The sequence below is a fragment of the Cygnus olor genome, chromosome 17 (assembly GCF_009769625.2).
Source record: "Cygnus olor isolate bCygOlo1 chromosome 17, bCygOlo1.pri.v2, whole genome shotgun sequence".
Lineage (NCBI taxonomy): Eukaryota > Metazoa > Chordata > Aves > Anseriformes > Anatidae > Cygnus > Cygnus olor.
The window spans coordinates 165,903-183,067 of NC_049185.1; the positions used below are offsets into that span (position 1 = coordinate 165,903).

Here is a 17,165-nt window from a genome sequence, read left to right on the forward strand (position 1 = left end):
TGTCCCCGAGGTGACACGTGCAAGCACAGCTCCTCCTGCACAGGGACAATACGCAGAGCTGAGGGGAACCATTCATGTCCCACCCCAGCTGAGGGCTCACTACCCCCCACAGCCAGGTCTGGCACAGAGAAGCGCCCATGCTCCCAACAGAACGAAACAGAGCCAGGTCTGCAGGCAGCACAGCTGCTCCCTGCTCTGTCAAATCCAGGTATCTCAGCAGGGCCCACGCAGCTGGTGGGCTTCAGATCTACACCACAGGACCCAGACCTGGGCTTACGCACCATCTGCCTGCCCCCCGTGCGAGCAGCTGTGCCCAAAGCTGCATTGACTGATATGTCTGCCCGCAGCGGCACAGGAAGCGCAGAGTTGGTCTGGGGGTTGGTATGTCAGCCTGCCAGTGGCGACGGGGCACCCAGGGTGACCCTGCGGCCCCCTCCACCTCTGCCAGCCGCTCTGTGGCACCCAGCTCCTCCAGGCATTGATGCATGCCCCACTGAGCCCACCCTGGAAAGATGACAAGGTGCAGCTGATTGTAAGCAAAAGTTTTACTGTGTGCTCAATATGAGGCAACCCTGCTGGTGGTGTAAAGCCATACCCTCCTAGGAGGCAGCTTTCCCACCTCCAGGACTCAGCACATCTACTCTCAGCACCTGGGGCTTTCTGCTGAGGGTTTCATCCTGTCCTGTGCAGGTAGGATATCGCTGTCCAGCACCAGGAGTTGACTAAACCTCGGGGCATGGTAAAGGAACAATGAGATTACTGCTCCTTCAGATTGGCCATGTCAGAATGGCTGGGGTGGGGGAAGGCAATAACAGGCAGATACGGCTCACTTGGATGTCCTCAGCGCACAGGCAGCCTCTGCTGAAGTCTAGAGCTGCTCAGGGCATCCTCGGGGAAGAGGCTATGGAACACTGAGCAATAGTGGGGGGAGCTGGAAAGATTTCTCTGCATCGCGGTCAAACCCTTGTCACCCCATGGATCTGTTCCCAGCTGCACAGGAAGAGGCAGCTGTTCTAACACCCTCATCCTCACCCACTAAGGCTGCAGGACCTTCTACCACTTCTACCCTCTCTTGCACCGCTCACTAGAGGTCTGGATGTTCTTTGTTGTCATGTTCAGATGGGGTCTTGCTGTCAGTTGCAGGAGCTTTGGGGGGCTGCAGGGTGGGCAGAGGCTTAGCGGGGGCAAACTGGAACTCCTCGGGAACGGGGGCATCAGGTGTCTCCTTGCGGTAGAAGCCCAGCTCCTGCACCAGCTGGTTGATCTCCTCCCGGGTCATGTCACTCAGGGGGATTCTCTGCACAGAGACAGGGATTGCAGCCTCTTCAGACCCAGCCCAGGTGCCCTGCACTGGGAGGCATGGGCTCTGGTGGTTTCAGGCCCCTGCCACCACTCTCCCACAGCACCCCACTGAGCAGCCAGCACCACAGGGTGCTGCTGTTGGCTCTACCTGCACCAGCACGAGTAGAGCACCATCCACCCCAGACTCTGCAGCAGTGATGAGTGTCTCGTGACCCACTCACCTCCAGCTCCTCGTATCTGTGGCTGAGGAGTACAAGTTCGGGGTCGGCGCCAGGCAGGTGCTTCATCTCCAGGTTATGGCTAGCAAGCGTGTTAAGGAGTGGGCAGCACCAAGCAGGACTATGCAGCCCCCCTGTCCTGTCCCATCGCTCCATCCCGTGCTCTGTCCTATTCCCATCCCATCCCCTGTTCTGACCCGTATCCTGTCCTGCTGCAGCCCCACATCCCGTCCTGTCCCATCCCATTCTGTCCCCTGCCCTGTCACATCTTGTCCACACCCCGTCCACATCCTGTCCTGTCCCATCCCATCCCCATCCCCTCCCGTCCTGTCCCGCCCTGTCCTCATCCCATCCCGTCCCCATCTCATCCCCATACCCTCCCGTCCTGTCCCGCCCTGTCCCCATCCCGTCCCCATCCCCTTTCCATCCTGCCCCACCCCAGTGTACCCCATCCCATCCCGTCCCATCCCCATCCCATCCCATTCCCACCCCGTCCCATCCCCTTTCCATCCTGTCCCACCCCAGCGTACCCCATCCCGTCCCCACGCCGTCCCCACCCCATCCCCCTCCACCCCATCCCATCCCATCCCACCCCCCCAGTCCGTCCCGCCCCCGCCCCGACACAGCTCCCCGGCCAGCCCCGTGCCCCGCAGCGCCCGGCAGCCCCGGGCGGGTACTAGAGGGGGATGTCCTGGGTGACGAAGGCCTTCACCTGGGGGCAGAGCGGGCCCGGCTCAGAGCGGGCCCGGGCCTGCCGCGGGCCGCGCCGCCCGCCCGGCGCCACCTACCTCCCGCAGGCGGTTCAGCCGTCACCCGCCGCAGGTCTGCGGGGAGAGAGAGCACAACACAGCACAGCCCAGCCCAGCCCGTCGCCGCCGCCGCCGCCGCCGGCCCGGCCCCGCCGCGCCCCACGCGCACCCACCTCCACCTTGCCCCGGGCCAGGCCCCGCAGCTCGGCCCCCGGAGGCCGGAGGGGCCGCGGGCCGCCCCCCGCCGCCACCGCCAGCAGCGCCAGCAGCGCCGCCGCCCGCCGCATCGCCACGTCGCGGGTCGCGCGCGGCACCGCTGCGCGTGCGCAGAGCTGCGCGGGCGGGGACGCGCGCCGGCCGCAAGCGCCGCGCGCACGCGCGCTCGTTCGCGGCTCACAGCGGCGAGCACGTGCGCGCGTGCGATAGGCACGCGCCCTGCGTCTGCACGCACGCCGTGCGCAGGCTGCACGCGCGGCTCGCGCGCACCTCCGATGCGCGCGCACGCGCAGCGCGTGTGCACGTGCCACACGCACGCACACAGCTCGCGCACGCCTACTGCGAACACGCGCCATGAACGCCCCGTTGGTGCGCGCTCTGCGTGCACACGTGCACTGCGTGCGGACGTCACGTCCTGTGCGGAAGGGAAGGAGCCGGAGAGTTGTGGTCAATGGGATGGAGTCGAGTGGGAGTCCTGTATCTAGTGGAGTCCCTCAAGGGTCGGTACTGGGACCAGTGTTGTTTAATATATTCATCAATGACTCGGATGAGGGAATGGAGTGCGCCGTCAGCAAGTTTGCTGATGACACAAAACTGGGAGGAGCGGCTGACACACCGGAAGGCCGTGCTGCCATCCAGCAGGACCTCAGCAGGCCGGAGAGCTGGGCGGGGAGAAACTTACTGAAATATAACGAGGGCAAGTGTAGAGTCCTGCATCTGGGCAAGAACAACCCCAGACACCAGCATAAGTTGGGGACTGCCCTGCTGGAGAGCAGTGAAGGGGAGAGGGACCTGGGGGTCCTGGTGGACAGCGGGATGACCATGAGCCAGCACTGTGCCCTTGTGACCAAGAAGGTCGATGGCATCCTGGGGTGTACCAGAAGGGGTGTGGTTAGTAGGTCGAGAGAGGTTCTCCTCCTCCTCTACACTGCCCTGGTGACAGAACATCTGGAATATTGCACCCAGTTGTGGGCCCCTCAGTTCAAGGACAGGGAACTGCTTGAGAGAGTCCAGCGCAGAGCCACGAAGGTGATTAAGGGAATGTGTTAGTGCTGGGGAAAACCAAATGGATGTTTTAATGTTTCTTAGGTGACGGGTCATAAAATATAGATAAGCATTATCAAATGTATTTACATTATCAAATTTATCTATACTAAGATATTTAGGGAGTATACCGAACAGTCAAATAAATCCTTGAAAGGGACCCCTGTGAGAGAACAGGTACAACCCGACCTTTGATAAGAACCTGAAAATGCTGAAATGAGTTGAACCAGAACCAAGGAGCGGAGAGAGCATTCATCGAGTGAGAAAGGTGAAAAGTTTAACAGAGAGGAAGACTCCTTACTTCACCTGGACGACCACCAGAGAGCACCACGCATGTGCAAATGGGAGGAGAGCTAATTGGAATGGAATGCGAGGCTGATGTTGCAACCTGTAATGAATATGTATACCTTACGTAATATTGAATGTATAAATAACGATCGGGATGTAACGGGACTGGAAGCCAGATTTGGGCACCTGCCCCGGCTTCCAGCGCTGAGTAAAGCACCTTCATATAATCACTTGGTGGTTATGTGGTTGCTACGCTAACAAGTGGAGCATCTCCCTTATGAGGAAAGGCTGAGGGAGCTGGGTCTCTTTAGCTCGGAGAAGAGGAGACTGGGAGGTGACATCATTAACGTTTATAAATGTGTAAAGGGTGAGTGTCAGGAGGACGGAGCCAGGCTCTTCTCAGTGACACCCAATGATAGGACAAGGGGCAGTTGGGTGCAAGCTGGAACACACGAGGTTCTGCTTAAATATGAGACGAAACTTTTTTACGGTGAGGGTGACAGAACCCTGGAACAGGCTGCCCAGGGGGGTTGTGGAATTCTCTTCTCTATTGACTTTCAAAACCTGCCTGGACGTGTTCCTGTGTGACCTGATCGAGGCGTTCCAGCTCCGGCAGGGGGATTGGACTAGATGATGTTTCAAGGTCCCTTCCAGCCCCTACCGTTCTGTGATGCCGTGCTTCTGTGTGACTGCGCGCACCTCAGGCACACCGCCCGCACCAGTAGCACACGCGCACCGCAGCGCTGCACACGCACAGGCTGTGAGACGCAGGGCAGGCTGCGCGCACACACACGCGCACGCACACACACGCACACACACACACACACACAGTGCCCACGCAGCGCTGCGCGTGTGTGCAGCCGCGCGCGCGCCCTCCCGCACCTCCCGCCGAGCGCCACGCGCGGAGCCGTGCGCACACGCACGTAGCACACGCGGCCGCACGCGCTGCGCGCACCGGGGGCGCTGCTCCCGGTGGCCGGGGCGCGGGGCGGGGGCGGCGCCGCGCAGGTGCCGGGGGGCGCTGACATCACGGGGCGCGCCGCCGGGCAGCCGGCGGGGGGGGCGGCGGCCGCCAGGTGAGAGCGGCGGCGGCGGCGGCGCGGGGCCTGGCGGCGGCCGGTGCGTGCGGGCGCCCTGGCTCTGCCGCAGATGGAGCCGGCCCGGCGGGGCAGCGCGGAGCTGGGCTCGGCCGCCCTCGGGCCGCGGCCCGTCTCCCCGCGGAGCCCCGCGCCCGCCGCCGCCGCCGCCTCCCCCGCGCTGCTCGTCCCCGAGAGCCCGGCCCGCTTCCAGCCCCCCGGCCCGGCCCCGCCGGCCTCGGTCCCCGGCGGCCGCGTCCCCGGCGCTCGGAGGAGCTCCCGGCCCGACGCCGTCTCCGAGCCTCGCTGCTGCGGGTCGCCGCGCTCGCGGCCCGAGGGGGCTCAGCACGGGTGCGGGCGGCCCGAGGAGAGGGCCCCGGGCCGGGCCGCCCAGCCCCTGTCGCTGGACGTCGGCAGGGCCCCGGCGGACGGGGCCGGCGGCCCGCAGATGTTCCCGCTGCCGACCTTGCTGTCCCCGGTGGAGCGCCGGCCGCTGTCCCCAGGCTCGGGCATCCCCCTGGCCCGTGGCGCTGCGCTGTCCCCGGTGAAGCCGAGCCAGGCGCCAAGCTGGTCGTCCTTCCCAGAACTCAGCCCCGTGGACCGAGCTGCCCCTGGGAAGCCGCCGTCTGCGGAGCGGAGGGAGGCTCTGCCCAAAGCGGAGTCCAGCGACCACATCTCGGCCTGGGTGGGCTCGTCCCCCAGAGCCCTCGGTCTGCCCAAGGCCGTCTCCAGCGAGTTCATCGCTACAGGACACGTCGGCTTGTCCAAGCCTGGGGCCCTCCCCAAGGCAGAACTGGATCAGTTCACCCTGTTCGGGAGGTCTGGGCCATCTCTTGGCCTGCCGAGTGCCAGCAACTCCTCCGATGCTCTCCTGGACTGTGTGGGAAGGGCGACGGCGGACGGCTCGTTCCGGTGAGCGCGTGTTGCTGTGCTGCTGCCTGCGGTGCGTGGGGGAGAGGGGAGCCCCCCTCTCGGGGCGGGAGGGGGGCGGTGATAGGGAGGAACGTCCCTGCTGTGAAGTGGCAGCTGAGGCCTCTCTGTGGGTTGGAGTCGCCTCAGTCTTCCTGCTGTGGATGGTGTTCAGCTGGAAAAAATTTTGGTTGAGGGTCCCGTGGGCACACCGAAGGTGGGAGACATACCCAGCGACTGCTGCTTGTGCAGGCAGCGTCTTGGGGGAAGGAGGTGGGGTGGCGTTCTTAGGTGGAATTAGAGGAACAGGCTCTGGAGCAAGTGCTACTTGCCCCCCCCCGCGATCCCTGAGCTCTCAAAATGGTGCAGCACTTCCCTGCCTCACTGTTGAAATGTGCCTCTTGTGACTGAGGCTTGTCCTAGCGCTGCTGAAAGAGCCTGCGGGCTGCTGGTGTGTGCTGCGTAATGATATTAATGTGTTGTGACTGATGGTGGCTCTGCACTCATGAAGGACACTGCTGCTGGGCTTGCAGCACTCCTGTCGCAAGTGATGTCCAGGCTGTCCAGGCTGGCTGTGCTCTGGGGCAGGACCCGGTGGGTGGAGATCCAGGCCCCTTTCCCCGGGAGCCCAAGAGGCGGGCGGTTCATGGGAAGAGGAGGGGAAGCAGTTTCCGGGGGGTATCCTGTCTCGCAAGCTCCCTGCTGTGCCAGCCTGGCTGTGGCAGTCAGCACTGAGATGAAAATGAGGGCTGTTTGCGCTGGCTGTTGGAAGTACACCGGGGCTTGGGTTACAGCAGGGCTGCCACGCAGAAGCCAGAGGGGCAGACCCCGGAGAAATTTGGGGACTCTAACTTGTCTACCTCAAACGGGGGTTAAGGACACGGTGTGTGCGCCCTGGCTGAGCCTCTGCTGCAACTGCTTCTGTTCCAGGCAGGTTCCTTGGGGGGAGCCGGGGGCTGAACAGTGTGGGAAATGGGGAATGCTTTTGAGCCCAAATGTTAGCCTGTTCTTTCCTATTCCTCCCAAGCATCACAGTGGTCACCTGGAACGTGGGCACAGCCATGCCCCCAAACGATGTGACATCGCTGCTGCATCTCAACACAGGCGAGACAAATGATGTAGATATGATCGCCATTGGGTAAGTGAGTCAAGTGCAGTGCTCCTGCCCCCGGAGTGGTTCCTGTTTGGGGAATTACCCATAGCCTGGGGGCTCGGGCTGGAAGAGCTGCAGCTCCAGCCTGCCCTGGAGCTTAGGGAGGGATGTACATCGCAAGTGCACAGTATCATAAAGGGTGAAGGAAAATCAGCTTCTAATAAAATGGGAGTACTAAGAAGAGCTGAAACCCTCAAGTCCTGAATAGCCTTGAATCCTTGAGTAGTCCATAGCCAGCTAGGCCATGCAGAGCCTGGCCTTGGGAGGTGCCGTTCTTGCTGCCAAGCCCTGGCAGTCCCTTGGTCAGGTCTGTAGAGGCATTTAACTCGCCTGCCAGAGTCCACTGGGAGCATTTTCTCATTTCGGCTTTTGTCCATGGTATGTAGGCCTCAAGGGCACAGATCTGCTGTTTTTTCACAGCTGGATTGGCTCTGTGCCTCTGGCAACACTTAACTGCTGGCAAGGCAGCTCCAAGTCAGTGTGGTAAGGCTTTATTGGTGTGGCCAGCAATGCAAGCTCTGCCATAGTCAAAGGGAAAACCAGACCCTTGGGGATTGCTGTGGAGCATGCAGATTCTTGCCAAGGCCAGGGATATACTGCGTTTTTTACAGCCTCTGCCTTGGCAAGCTCCCTGTGCATGTGAGGTGGAAGAGCTTGCTCTGCCTCCGGCGGCTTCACAGGTGTTCCTGCTGCTCCTCACCCTGGGCAGGGAGCAGCATGAGGCTGCTGGAGCTGCGGTGCCGTGTTGGAGCCTCTCTCCTGGTCAGGGTACCCCCTGAGCCTTGTGGGCCAGCAGGCTGGGGCTGAGCAGGCAAACATGCACGGCCCCTGCCTGCATGGATGTGGGCAGGGGGTCCATGCTTGGTGCGAGGGACTCGCTGGAAGTGTCTTGGCCAGGGCAGGGTGTACTGTACAGGTGAGTCCCTTTGCCTCTAGGGTGTCTATGCCTGGCTGCCACCCTTCCTCCAACCCATGTCTTCATGCCTGGGGCACTTGATATTTTTGGGCAAGGCATTTCCCAATTCTGCTGTTCTCTGGGGATGCTCTCTTTCCTTCTGCTTGCTAATTGCTGAGTGGGTAGGAGCGCTGTTAACCTTCTGTTGCTGCTGCTCTGAGCTTGGAGGCGAGGATGTGTCTGAATGCTCTGTGCTGAAGTAATGGTGTGATGTGGCTTCTGTGGAGACACCAATGCAGCTGGCGGGCCCCGTAAGCCCTTCTTGCACCTAAAGATAGGCTTTGGACTGCTGCCTAGCCCTGTGAAGTTAAACTGCTCCTGATTAAAGGGCTAAGGGCTCTATGCCACTTGTGTACCACACAGCCCAGCATTCCTAGAGCAGGCATATAGCCAGTTTGTGCTCTAAATCACTCCCCTGAAGTGTCCTTCCGACCCTGACCCCGCTCCCCAGTGCTGTGCTTAGGCACCTCGCCCAAGGAGCATTCCCTAGATGGGATGCAGACACTTTCCTGGTGTGGCTGAGGGACCTATCTGGGGTTGGACAAGCTCTGCAGAGGTCCTCATCTTTCTTCCCAGGCTGCAAGAGGTGAACTGCAAGATAAACAAGCGCCTGAAGGATGCCCTATTCACAGATCAGTGGAGCGAGCTATTCATGGATGTTCTGAGCCCCTTCCACTTTGTGCTGGTAAGGCGAACCCCAAGGGGCTGGGCAGCTGGTGCCCCGTCTCTTCCTGTCAGTGAGGCAGGTTGGGCCATGGACAGGGAGAGTCAGACCGCAGAGACAGAGGGAGGATTTGCAGTGGGAGAACTGACCAGAGGGGTGCACTGCAGTCCTCTGAGCAGTGTGTGGAAGATGAACTGAGGGTGAGTGGGGCATCTCACCAGCATGCTGCCCAGCTTTTGCCACCTCCTCACTTTCTGGCTGCCTTTGACTTCCCCTGTGGCATGCTGGGGAAACATCTTATTGCCTGCTGTGTTGCACTGGGGCGAGGGGGTGAATGGGAACAATTCTGCTGCTTCTGGCAGCAGCCTGCAAATCCTAGGGCAGGCTCCTTCCTTTCTGATTCCTGTTCAGACTCATTCTGAAGTAGAATTTTCCCATGGTTTCACTCTTGATATAGGACCTGACCACTGCTTTTAACTTCTTAAGTTTCGTTAGCTGTAAAACGCTCCTATTTTTTTCAGGAGCAGATCCAGGGCACTTGCACAGAGTACGTAAGACCTAGCATCGCTGGGCTTCTCAGTCAATATTCAGGAGGGTGTGCATGGATCTCTGAACTAAATGTGCTGTTGAGCCCCTGTAAGGGGGGGCACGCAGATATCGCGGCTGCTTCTGGTCTGGAGGTAGAGGAAGTTGTGCCTGCCTACGGGCTACAGCTGTCATCCTGCTACATTTCCTGTTCCAGGTCAGCACAGTGCGGATGCAAGGTGTGATCCTACTCGTATTCGCCAAGTACTACCACCTCCCCTTCCTGCAGGACATCCAGACAGACTGCACTCGGACAGGGCTGGGCGGCTACTGGGTGAGTGTGGCCCTGAGGCGGTGGTGAGGGACTGCCTTCCTGAGGATTCACGGGATCTTCTTGGTGCAGGGCAACAAGGGTGGGGTGAGCGTCCGTCTCTCCATCTTTGGCCACATGGTCTGCTTCCTGAACTGCCACCTGCCAGCACACCTGGAGAAGACGGAGCAGCGCAAGGAAGACTTTGCCACCATACTACACATGCAGCAGTTTGAGGGACGTGCAGCCAGCGGCATCTTGGACCATGAGTGCGTACCCCACTGCTTTTCTTGGTGCCTGAGCCAAGGCTGTATTGCATCTGTATTCTAGCCGGGCGTGGAGATTGGGTCTTGCATGCAGAGAGCTGCAAAGTTGTCCCTTGGTCCAGTGAGACCCAGCACAGTGGTACAGGTGTTAAGAGGAGGATGTGCCCCTTGATTGCCCGTGGAGCACATCCAGGACTGGTGCAGCTCCTGCTGTCAGGGTTTGGGACTGATGTGGTGGAAGGCCAGGCTCTGTCCCACTGTGTTGGCTGTGTAGTTGGGCTCTGGCAGGTGCCTTGTAGTGGAAATTTCCACCCTCTGTTTCTGCCTAGGGAGGTCAGGCCCCTTTGTTTAATGGTGCTTGATCCACACCTGAGCTGTTCCGGCAGGGCTGGCAGCTGGCCAGGCTCTCAGCCGAATGCCGTCCTACACGGGTGCTTCTGAGAGTGCCTGCGCTACTGGCTAAGGCTGCCCGCAGGCTGGGCTGGTTTCTACCCTGCTCTGCTGTCTGGTTCTGGTGGCCTTGGCCCTGGTAGCCCACTGCCCTCCCACCCACAGCCTCGTCTTCTGGTTTGGGGACCTCAACTTCCGCATAGAGAGCCTTGACATCCGCTTTGTGAAGTATGCCATTGACAGCAACATTCTGAACCAGCTCTGGGAGAAGGACCAGGTGAGAGGGCTGGGTGTGCTGCTGGGCTCTGAGTGTTCCTTGGCACTTGCCAGAGCTGCCCGTGTGGCTGTGTGGCACCACATCCTCCTGCGGCCACTGGGTACAAAGGGCCCTGTTTCTGCTTGCTGTGTGGGGAATGGTGGGCATCGTAGTCTCAGGATATTTCTCACTGGAGCTGCACGCACATCAGTATTTTCTTTACTGGAGTGTTGGGAAGAAATGGGGGTGTCGAGCCTACAGACTTGCTGCATGGCATGGACAAACCCCGAGAGCTGTGTGATGCTCAGCAGGGTGTTTGGGGGTGGCTGTGTGCTGTTGTCCCATAGGATGTGGGGAGGCCTCTTGGCTGAGTTATCGGAGCTGTGTGTAGGTCTGGCTGGGGGTTCTGGTGTGCTCCCCGCCTGCTCTCTTCCCCTCAGCTGAACATTGCCAAAAGCACTTGGCCTGTCCTGACTGGCTTCCAGGAGGGACCCCTCAACTTCCCACCCACGTTCAAGTTCGATGTGGGCACCAACAAGTATGACAGCAGGTAGGATAGCAGGGCAAGAGCAGGGCTGGGCCCGTGGCCTGGGAGCAGGTGGCATGGCTGAGCGGTGGGAGGTAGGGGAAGCCATGCTGGGGCAGGCGTGGGCTGGGCTGGGGACATCAGGCTGGGACACAGCTGTCGTGCTGGTGCCAGTGCAGGTCTGTCCCTGCAGCTGCACAGAGCTGTGTGCCAAGATGAGCTGCGTCCCCTGCCCCCACGTGCTGTAGTGCCGGGGGAGGCAGTTTGGGGTGGAGCCCACTGTCCCCTGCCAGGCAAGAGATGCCCCTCTGTGCCCTGCAGTGCCAAGAAGCGAAAACCAGCCTGGACTGACCGCATCCTCTGGAAGATCAAATCTCCCAGTGTCGGGCTTGGTGCAGGTGGGTGCCAGCCCAGCCGGGGCATCCTGTCGGTGAGCCAGCTCTGCTACTGCAGCCACATGGAATACACGGTCAGCGACCACAAGCCGGTAGCTGCCATCTTTGCAGTGCAGGTGAGCACCTGCCAGGGCCACTGGGCACGTGGGCAGGAGCTACAGGGGTGAGACCCTGGATGCCCAGTTACTGTGTGCAGTGTGGGGTGGGGTGGGGATTTCTTGCCTTATTTTTGCAAGGCGGTTTCAGTACTGTGGCTGGGGACAGTGTGGTTGCTGCTATTGGTGTGTGTTTGAGGGTCCACTGCCAGACACGTGCCCTGGGCAGCAGGGGCAGCTCTCTGGCACATGGCCACTTGCCCTTGCCCACCATATGCATATTTGTCAGTTTGCTTCCAAGGCAGACAAGCCTCCAGTGGAGATTTACGTGGCTGATGAGTGGAATAGGCCTGAGCAAGCAGTTGTCAAGTACAAGATGGCTGCTGGCTTCCACCGGAGCTCCTGGGACTGGATAGGCCTCTACCGGGTAGGGGATTGTGGCTGGAGGGAGTGGGGGGCACTTCACAGCACAAGAGGGTCCCCGTCAGCAGGCACTGATGCATGGCCTTAGCCTGTCCTCTCTGTTCTCCTGTTCTGGGGAGGCTCTGTGGATACCAGCAGGCTTTGACCCTGCTGCAGGAGACATGGATCCAGAAGTTCCCTCCTCCTCCTCCTCCTGCTCTGTGGGTTCCATACAGCCCAAAGCTATTACTGGGGCCAGGGCACTGGGCTGTGTGTGTGCATGTGCAAGGCAGCTGTTGGTGCCCTTGTGCAAGGACAGCAAATGCTAGGCAAGGGCTGAGGGTGCCGAGTTTGGTGGGTGTCCCCCAGCTCACCTCTGTTCTCCCGTGCATATGCACACGCAGGTTGGTTTTCGGCATCCTAAAGACTATGTGTCCTATGTCTGGGCCAGGAGTGATGATGGAGAGCGCTTCATAGAGAAGCAACTGTGTGCACAGGTGAGCATCTCCAGGAGCCAAGGCCAGCCCTGCAGGATGCTGGGTACATGTGCCCTATGGCAAGGCACTAGCCTCCACATCAGTGGCTTCCCCTATTGCATGGATGGCCCTTTTTGCCCCAAGAGGGCAGGAGGCCACCTCTGTACCACTTTGTGCCAAGTCTAGGTCAGGCCACTGTATGGGCATCAGGGCTCTCAGCTGGGTCTGGGGGTGGTGGGGGGACACCCCTGTGCCCAGCCCTGGTGCCCATCAGCTTTCCTTGGCCTGCAGGTACTGTTCTCAGAGGAGGCACTGCCCAAGGGGAAAGGCGAGTACATCCTTGGATACTACAGCAACACCTCCAGCAGCATCGCAGGTGTGACGGAGCCCTTCCAGGTCAGCATGGATGAGAGGCGAGGGTGAGGGCGGTGGGGGGGGTGTGTGTGTTGTGCTTGGCTGAACAGGGCATGCTGCTGTGGTGTGCCACAGCCCCCTGTGCAGTCGGCCAGCAGCCCTGACACAAGGGTGCAGATCTCCATGCCCAGGTCAGAGGAGGGCAGCAGCCCCACAGACAGCTCAGGCAGCAGCTCAGAAGAGGAGGATGACAGCACTCTTGTCCTGCTGGCCCCCAAATCGCGCAGCCCCAGTCCAGGCAAGATGAAACGGCACCGGAGCCGAAGCCCTAGCCTGGCCAAGTTCCAGGGCCTCATTCTGCGGCCATCAAGCCGGGACAGGGGCACAAGTCGCAGCCCCTCGCCCCAGAGCCGTCGAGGCCTCCCTGGGGACATCCCCACCATCCACCTGCCCCAGGAGGAGCCAGGGCACCGTGGAGCCAAAGCCAAGGAAGTGGGGCAGGCAGCTGAAAGCCAGGAGGGCAGCCTGGGCTCCTTTTGCCAGACTGTGCGGGAGCAGTGTGTCTCCCGGTGCATCTCTGCTGACAACACCCTGGCCAGGGCTGACCCCAGGAACCTGGGCCTGCTGCCCGCACTGCGGCTGGAGATGATCGACCAGGCTATGGGCAAACAGAGGGAGAGTACAGACCAGGGCCCCCCCTGCCGGAGTATAAGCCCCACCAGCCCCCCAGGCGCCCCCTACAGCACCTCTACAAAGGAGGGGAGCAGCCTCTGGGAGCTAGACAGCAGCCATAGATGTGCCACAGGCCACTAATGCAGCAACCCCTTCCCTGTAGCGCGCTTGCTGTGTGCTTTCCTTTACCACTTCCCTGCTGAGACATCCCCCTCCCTTATTTATTGCAGTGACTGACCTCTGCACTCCTGCTGTGTGCCTGCCCCTGCTCCCTGCAGCCTGGGCTGCTGCCCTCACGGGACTGTGAGGGGGCACAGGGGAGGGGAAAGCTGGTCCAGTGTGGGGTTGGCAGGGGAGTATTGGCCAAGGGAAGCCCATCTGAAATTCAAAGATGCAAGTGTTCAGTTGTCAGGCAGGAGAGCCAGCCTGAGGTGGGTCAGGGACAAGCGCTGGAGGTGATTTTGACTCTTGCAATGAGGCCTGCCCCAGGGTGCAGTGCTGCTGTGGGTACCCCAGAGATCGGAGCGTGCTTCTTTCCTGCCACTACCACTGTGCCTCAGGCTTGGGCGTAGCGTGAGCAACAAAATAAACCATCCTGCCTGCCCCAGCTGCTCTGTGCTTACTGCAGTGTAGGAACAGCCCCAGAATAGGGGCCGCAGCAGGCACAAGCCCTGGCCCAGCACCACACACCATGCAGAGACCACCCTTTATTTGTCTTGTGCCGCACACAGGGACTGACCCTCCCCAGGGCAGAGCTCTGTGCCTGGCTGTTGCCTTTCACCTCCAGAGCCCAGCCTGCCCTGCCCCAGCAGCCCCTGTCTGGGGAGGGGGCCAGGCTCACCCCAGATCCCTCAGACCCCCCCCACCCCAGCCCCTGCCTGAGGCTCATATGCCCAGAGCATTCTCCCTGCCCCCGGCACAAAAGGGAAGGATGATGGTGGCTTTCCCCTTACACCCAAGTGCTCCCCTTCCTTTCCCCTTGCTTTGATGCTCACAGTTGGTGCCACAGCTCCTCAGGAGAGGGGTAGCTGAGCCTTCTCAGTCCCTCTGCTTGCCCTCATTCCAGCTGCGCACCCCCCCAATTCCACGTAGTCATGCCAGCAGCCATGCTTGGTGCCATCCTTTCTCTCAAGGACCAGACATTAAGCAGCTCCACTCAGTGCCTGCTGCATAGCACGTCTTCCTTCCCACACGAGGCATGCCCGCACTGTTCAGGCATCATCGGGGTGCTGTATGATGCTGTGCACACAGCTTCTGCTCCAAAGCCAGTTGCCGGCATTGCTCATAGAGGGTGCTACCACTGCCCTGTGTCTTCCAGTCTTGATGCTTGACTTTGGAGGTTACGCGAGGAGCACCCCAGTGCCTCAGGATGTTTTTGAGATGCCGTGCAGGTACTACTAGCACAGCCCGGGTCGCTGAGGTACAGCTGCTGGAGAAGCAGGACAGCGAGTGACAAAGCAGCTCTGGAGGCTGTAGCACTTGACAGCCTCTGCCTTCCACCCCACTCCTGCCCCTTGCGCAGAAAAATGGGACAAATGCTTGTGATGACCGCCTCGCACCAAACAGCCAAGCCTGCATGACAGCATCCAGCCCTGGGGCATCCCACCTTCCCAGGCAAGTTAGGAATCCCCAAGCACACCACATTCCCTTGCCCCTCTGCGCTTACTTGTGCTGTGGCTCCTTGCCCAGGCTGCAGTTGGTGAGTGGCTCCAACACAAAGCAAGCTGCAGCAACGTGGTCAGCCAAGACTGCTGCCTGCACCTCATTGAAACCCTTCGCCCTGCGCAGGGACCGCGCCAGTCTATGGGCACAGATAGGTGGCAGTCAGCAGCTGCTGGCTGGAGTGGGCATCGTGCTGGGTCCCACCTCTTTCAACCCCAAACCATCTGCACGTAGCGCCCCGTGATGGCAGATGAAAGCCCTGCCTTTTCCTCCTGGGGCACGTCCCAGTCCCAGATAGGGCTCGCCCAAGGGGCCGGGGCTTGTCACACACATGAGCTAGGACACAGACCTGCGAGTGCAGTTGCAGTGGAAGAGCGTCCGGGTGTCTGCGTTATGCAGCTGGTACTTCAACTCATGGGGTGCGATCTGGTACTCACACTTATCCAGGCGCTTGTAGCACCTGCACATCCTCCCCAGGCCTGAGGAGAGAGAGCACAGCCAGAGTGACCAAACCAAACCCGCTCAGCCCTCAGGAAAGCCCCGCTCCTACACACGCTGCCCCAAGCCCCCACTCACCCTGCTGCCTGCGCCCATCCCCGGGAGGCGCAGGGACAGCCTCACAGGGCTCTGTAGCCAGGCTGGATCCGATGCTGCTGTCTTCGGGGCTTGCCTCAAGGGCGGGCCGTGCCGAGGCCCCCGGCCCCCGCTGTCCTCCAGCGAGCTCCTGTTCCAACGTGGCCACCGCGGTTGGCAGGCCCAGCTCCAGCTCACCCCAAGGTGCTGCGTGCCTGGCAGCGGGCTCAGCCTCGTCCCTGGCAGACGCAGGGGACGAGGCACCCGGGCCCCGCGGCTGCTGGGCTGTCACAGGCCTCCGCACACGGCGGAGCCCGGGACCTCGTCCCAGCCCCTGCCGCAGGCGCTTCCGACCCACTCCAGAGGGCTTCCTTCCCCGGCCGCCGTCGCTGCCTTCTGCGGGCAGCCCGTGGCCGTACTGCCCCTGCTGCACCATCCTGGCCAGGGGCACCACGCCGTAGCGTTCGCACCTGGGGGGGGGGCACCGGGCAGCGTCAGGCCCCGCCGCCACAGCCCCGGGGCCGCGGACGGGGGGGGGAGCGGGGACGCGCGGGGCACTCACCCGCCCCACCAGTGCCACTGCACGCACTCCTCGCTATCCTCCAGCACGAAGCACGGCACCTCCAGCAGGTTGAAGAAGGTGACGCCGATGATGTTGGAGATGGTGTCGTTGAGGGCCAGCAGGCACCGCCGGAACCTGCGGGCGGGCGGGCGGGGGGTGAGCGGCGCAACCCGGCGGCCCCGGCGCGGCCCCGGCGCGGCCCCGGCGCACCTGGCGTCGCAGTCGCAGTGGGACACGGTGTGCAGGCGGTAGTTGCGGATGCCGTAGTTGAACTGCAGTGCCGTGATCTGCGCCTCGCACTGGTCGTGCTCGCGGCAGCACCGGTCGGGGCCGCGGAAGAGCCCTGCGGGCGGCGGCACCGCTCAGCGCTCGGCGGGCACCGCCCGGCGGCTCGGCCCCGGCCCCGGCCCCGCGCCCGTACCCAGCTCGGTGGCGTTCCCGGCCGAGTCCCCGGCGCCGCACCACAGCGTGCCGGGCACCGTCCAGCCCCTCCGGCGGCGGCGGCGCTCGCCCCGCAGCTCCGGGTCGGTGCAGGCGGCGCGGCGCCGCCAGAGCGCGGCCAGCTCCCGCCGCAGCGCGGCGCCGGGGGCGGCGGGGGGGCGGCGCGCGCAGGCGGCGCGGAAGGCGCGCGCCAGGCGGGGGTCGCGCCGCGCCCAGCAGGCGAGCAGGCGCCCGCGCCCGGCCCAGGCGCTCTCCACCAGCGCGGGCGGCCCCGGCCCGCGGCTCAGGAAGGCCACGTAGCGCGCGCCGCCCGCCGCCGCCGCCGCCCGCCGCGCGCACACCGCGCCGCCGGGCCAGGCGCGCGCGCACGCCAGCACCGCCGCGCACGCCAGCGCCGCGCGCGCCCACATCCCGCGGGCCGCGCGCGCCCCGCGCCGCCTGCTTTAAGCCCGCGCCGCCGCCGGCGCCCGCGGGGGTTGGTCCGCGCCGCACCCGCCCCGCCCCTCCGCGCCCCGGGGAGCCGCGGGGCCGCGCCGCAGCCCCCGGGGACGAGGCGCCCGCTGCGGGCGGGGAGAGCCGCGGGAGCCGCAGCCCGCGCCCGTCGCCCCTCGTCCCGCCCCCGGGCACCGCTGCGCAGCGCCTAGCCCCGTCCCCCTCCCCTCCCCTCCCCTTCCCTCCCTGCAGGT

General features: G+C 62.5%; 3 protein-coding genes across 8 annotated transcripts; 1 reads left to right on the plus strand and 2 right to left on the minus strand.

The window, feature by feature from the left end:
• Nucleotides 1-532: 532 nt before the first annotated feature.
• Nucleotides 533-2,571, minus strand: SELENOM (selenoprotein M). 2 transcript variants are annotated; one of them, XR_005825138.1, is made up of 6 exons: nt 2,443-2,571; nt 2,309-2,344; nt 2,198-2,232; nt 1,524-1,602; nt 1,033-1,297; nt 533-911 (listed from the first exon to the last, which is right to left on the minus strand). XR_005825138.1 is itself a non-coding variant. In XM_040577296.1 (5 exons), the coding sequence occupies exons 1-5, from the start codon at nt 2,554-2,556 to the stop codon at nt 1,085-1,087; spliced, it is 477 nt and encodes a 158-aa protein (XP_040433230.1). In that variant the 5' UTR covers nt 2,557-2,571; the 3' UTR covers nt 533-1,084. The 2 variants fall into 2 exon arrangements, 1 of the variants encoding a protein (XP_040433230.1); XM_040577296.1 differs by having other exon boundaries at nt 533-1,297.
• Nucleotides 2,572-4,966: 2,395 nt separating this feature from the next.
• On the plus strand, nt 4,967-13,848 carry INPP5J (inositol polyphosphate-5-phosphatase J). 5 transcript variants are annotated; one of them, XM_040577290.1, is made up of 12 exons: nt 4,967-5,805; nt 6,830-6,940; nt 8,487-8,595; nt 9,317-9,433; nt 9,503-9,678; nt 10,231-10,342; nt 10,762-10,871; nt 11,169-11,358; nt 11,627-11,764; nt 12,144-12,236; nt 12,507-12,611; nt 12,705-13,848. In XM_040577290.1, exons 1-12 carry the CDS (start codon nt 4,967-4,969, stop codon nt 13,380-13,382), a joined length of 2,778 nt encoding a protein of 925 aa, XP_040433224.1. In that variant the 3' UTR covers nt 13,383-13,848. The 5 variants fall into 5 exon arrangements, with proteins under 5 accessions (XP_040433224.1, XP_040433225.1, XP_040433226.1 ...); XM_040577291.1 differs by having other exon boundaries at nt 12,747-13,848; XM_040577292.1 differs by lacking the exon at nt 12,144-12,236.
• Nucleotides 13,849-13,940: 92 nt separating this feature from the next.
• Nucleotides 13,941-16,889, minus strand: PLA2G3 (phospholipase A2 group III). The gene is made up of 7 exons (XM_040576928.1): nt 16,460-16,889; nt 16,249-16,381; nt 16,039-16,173; nt 15,480-15,946; nt 15,253-15,382; nt 14,908-15,042; nt 13,941-14,670 (listed from the first exon to the last, which is right to left on the minus strand). Exons 1-7 carry the CDS (start codon nt 16,887-16,889, stop codon nt 14,460-14,462), a joined length of 1,641 nt encoding a protein of 546 aa, XP_040432862.1. The 3' UTR covers nt 13,941-14,459.
• Between the last annotated feature and the right edge of the window lie 276 nt (nt 16,890-17,165).

Bases quoted from the DNA above. Each gene is read 5' to 3' on its own strand.
- INPP5J (XM_040577290.1), top strand. From the start codon at position 4,967: ATGGAGCCGGCCCGGCGGGGCAGCGCGGAGCTGGGCTCGGCCGCCCTC. The intron at 8,596-9,316 runs GTAAGGCGAACC...TTCCTGTTCCAG, and splicing joins GCCCCTTCCACTTTGTGCTG to GTCAGCACAGTGCGGATGCA. The intron at 12,237-12,506 runs GTGAGCATCTCC...CTTGGCCTGCAG, and splicing joins AGAAGCAACTGTGTGCACAG to GTACTGTTCTCAGAGGAGGC.
- PLA2G3 (XM_040576928.1), bottom strand. From the start codon at position 16,889: ATGTGGGCGCGCGCGGCGCTGGCGTGCGCGGCGGTGCTGGCGTGCGCG. The intron at 15,383-15,479 runs GTGAGTGGGGGC...CTCTCTCCTCAG, and splicing joins GGATGGGCGCAGGCAGCAGG to GCCTGGGGAGGATGTGCAGG. The intron at 14,671-14,907 runs GTAAGCGCAGAG...CTGCTTCTCCAG, and splicing joins GGCAAGGAGCCACAGCACAA to CAGCTGTACCTCAGCGACCC.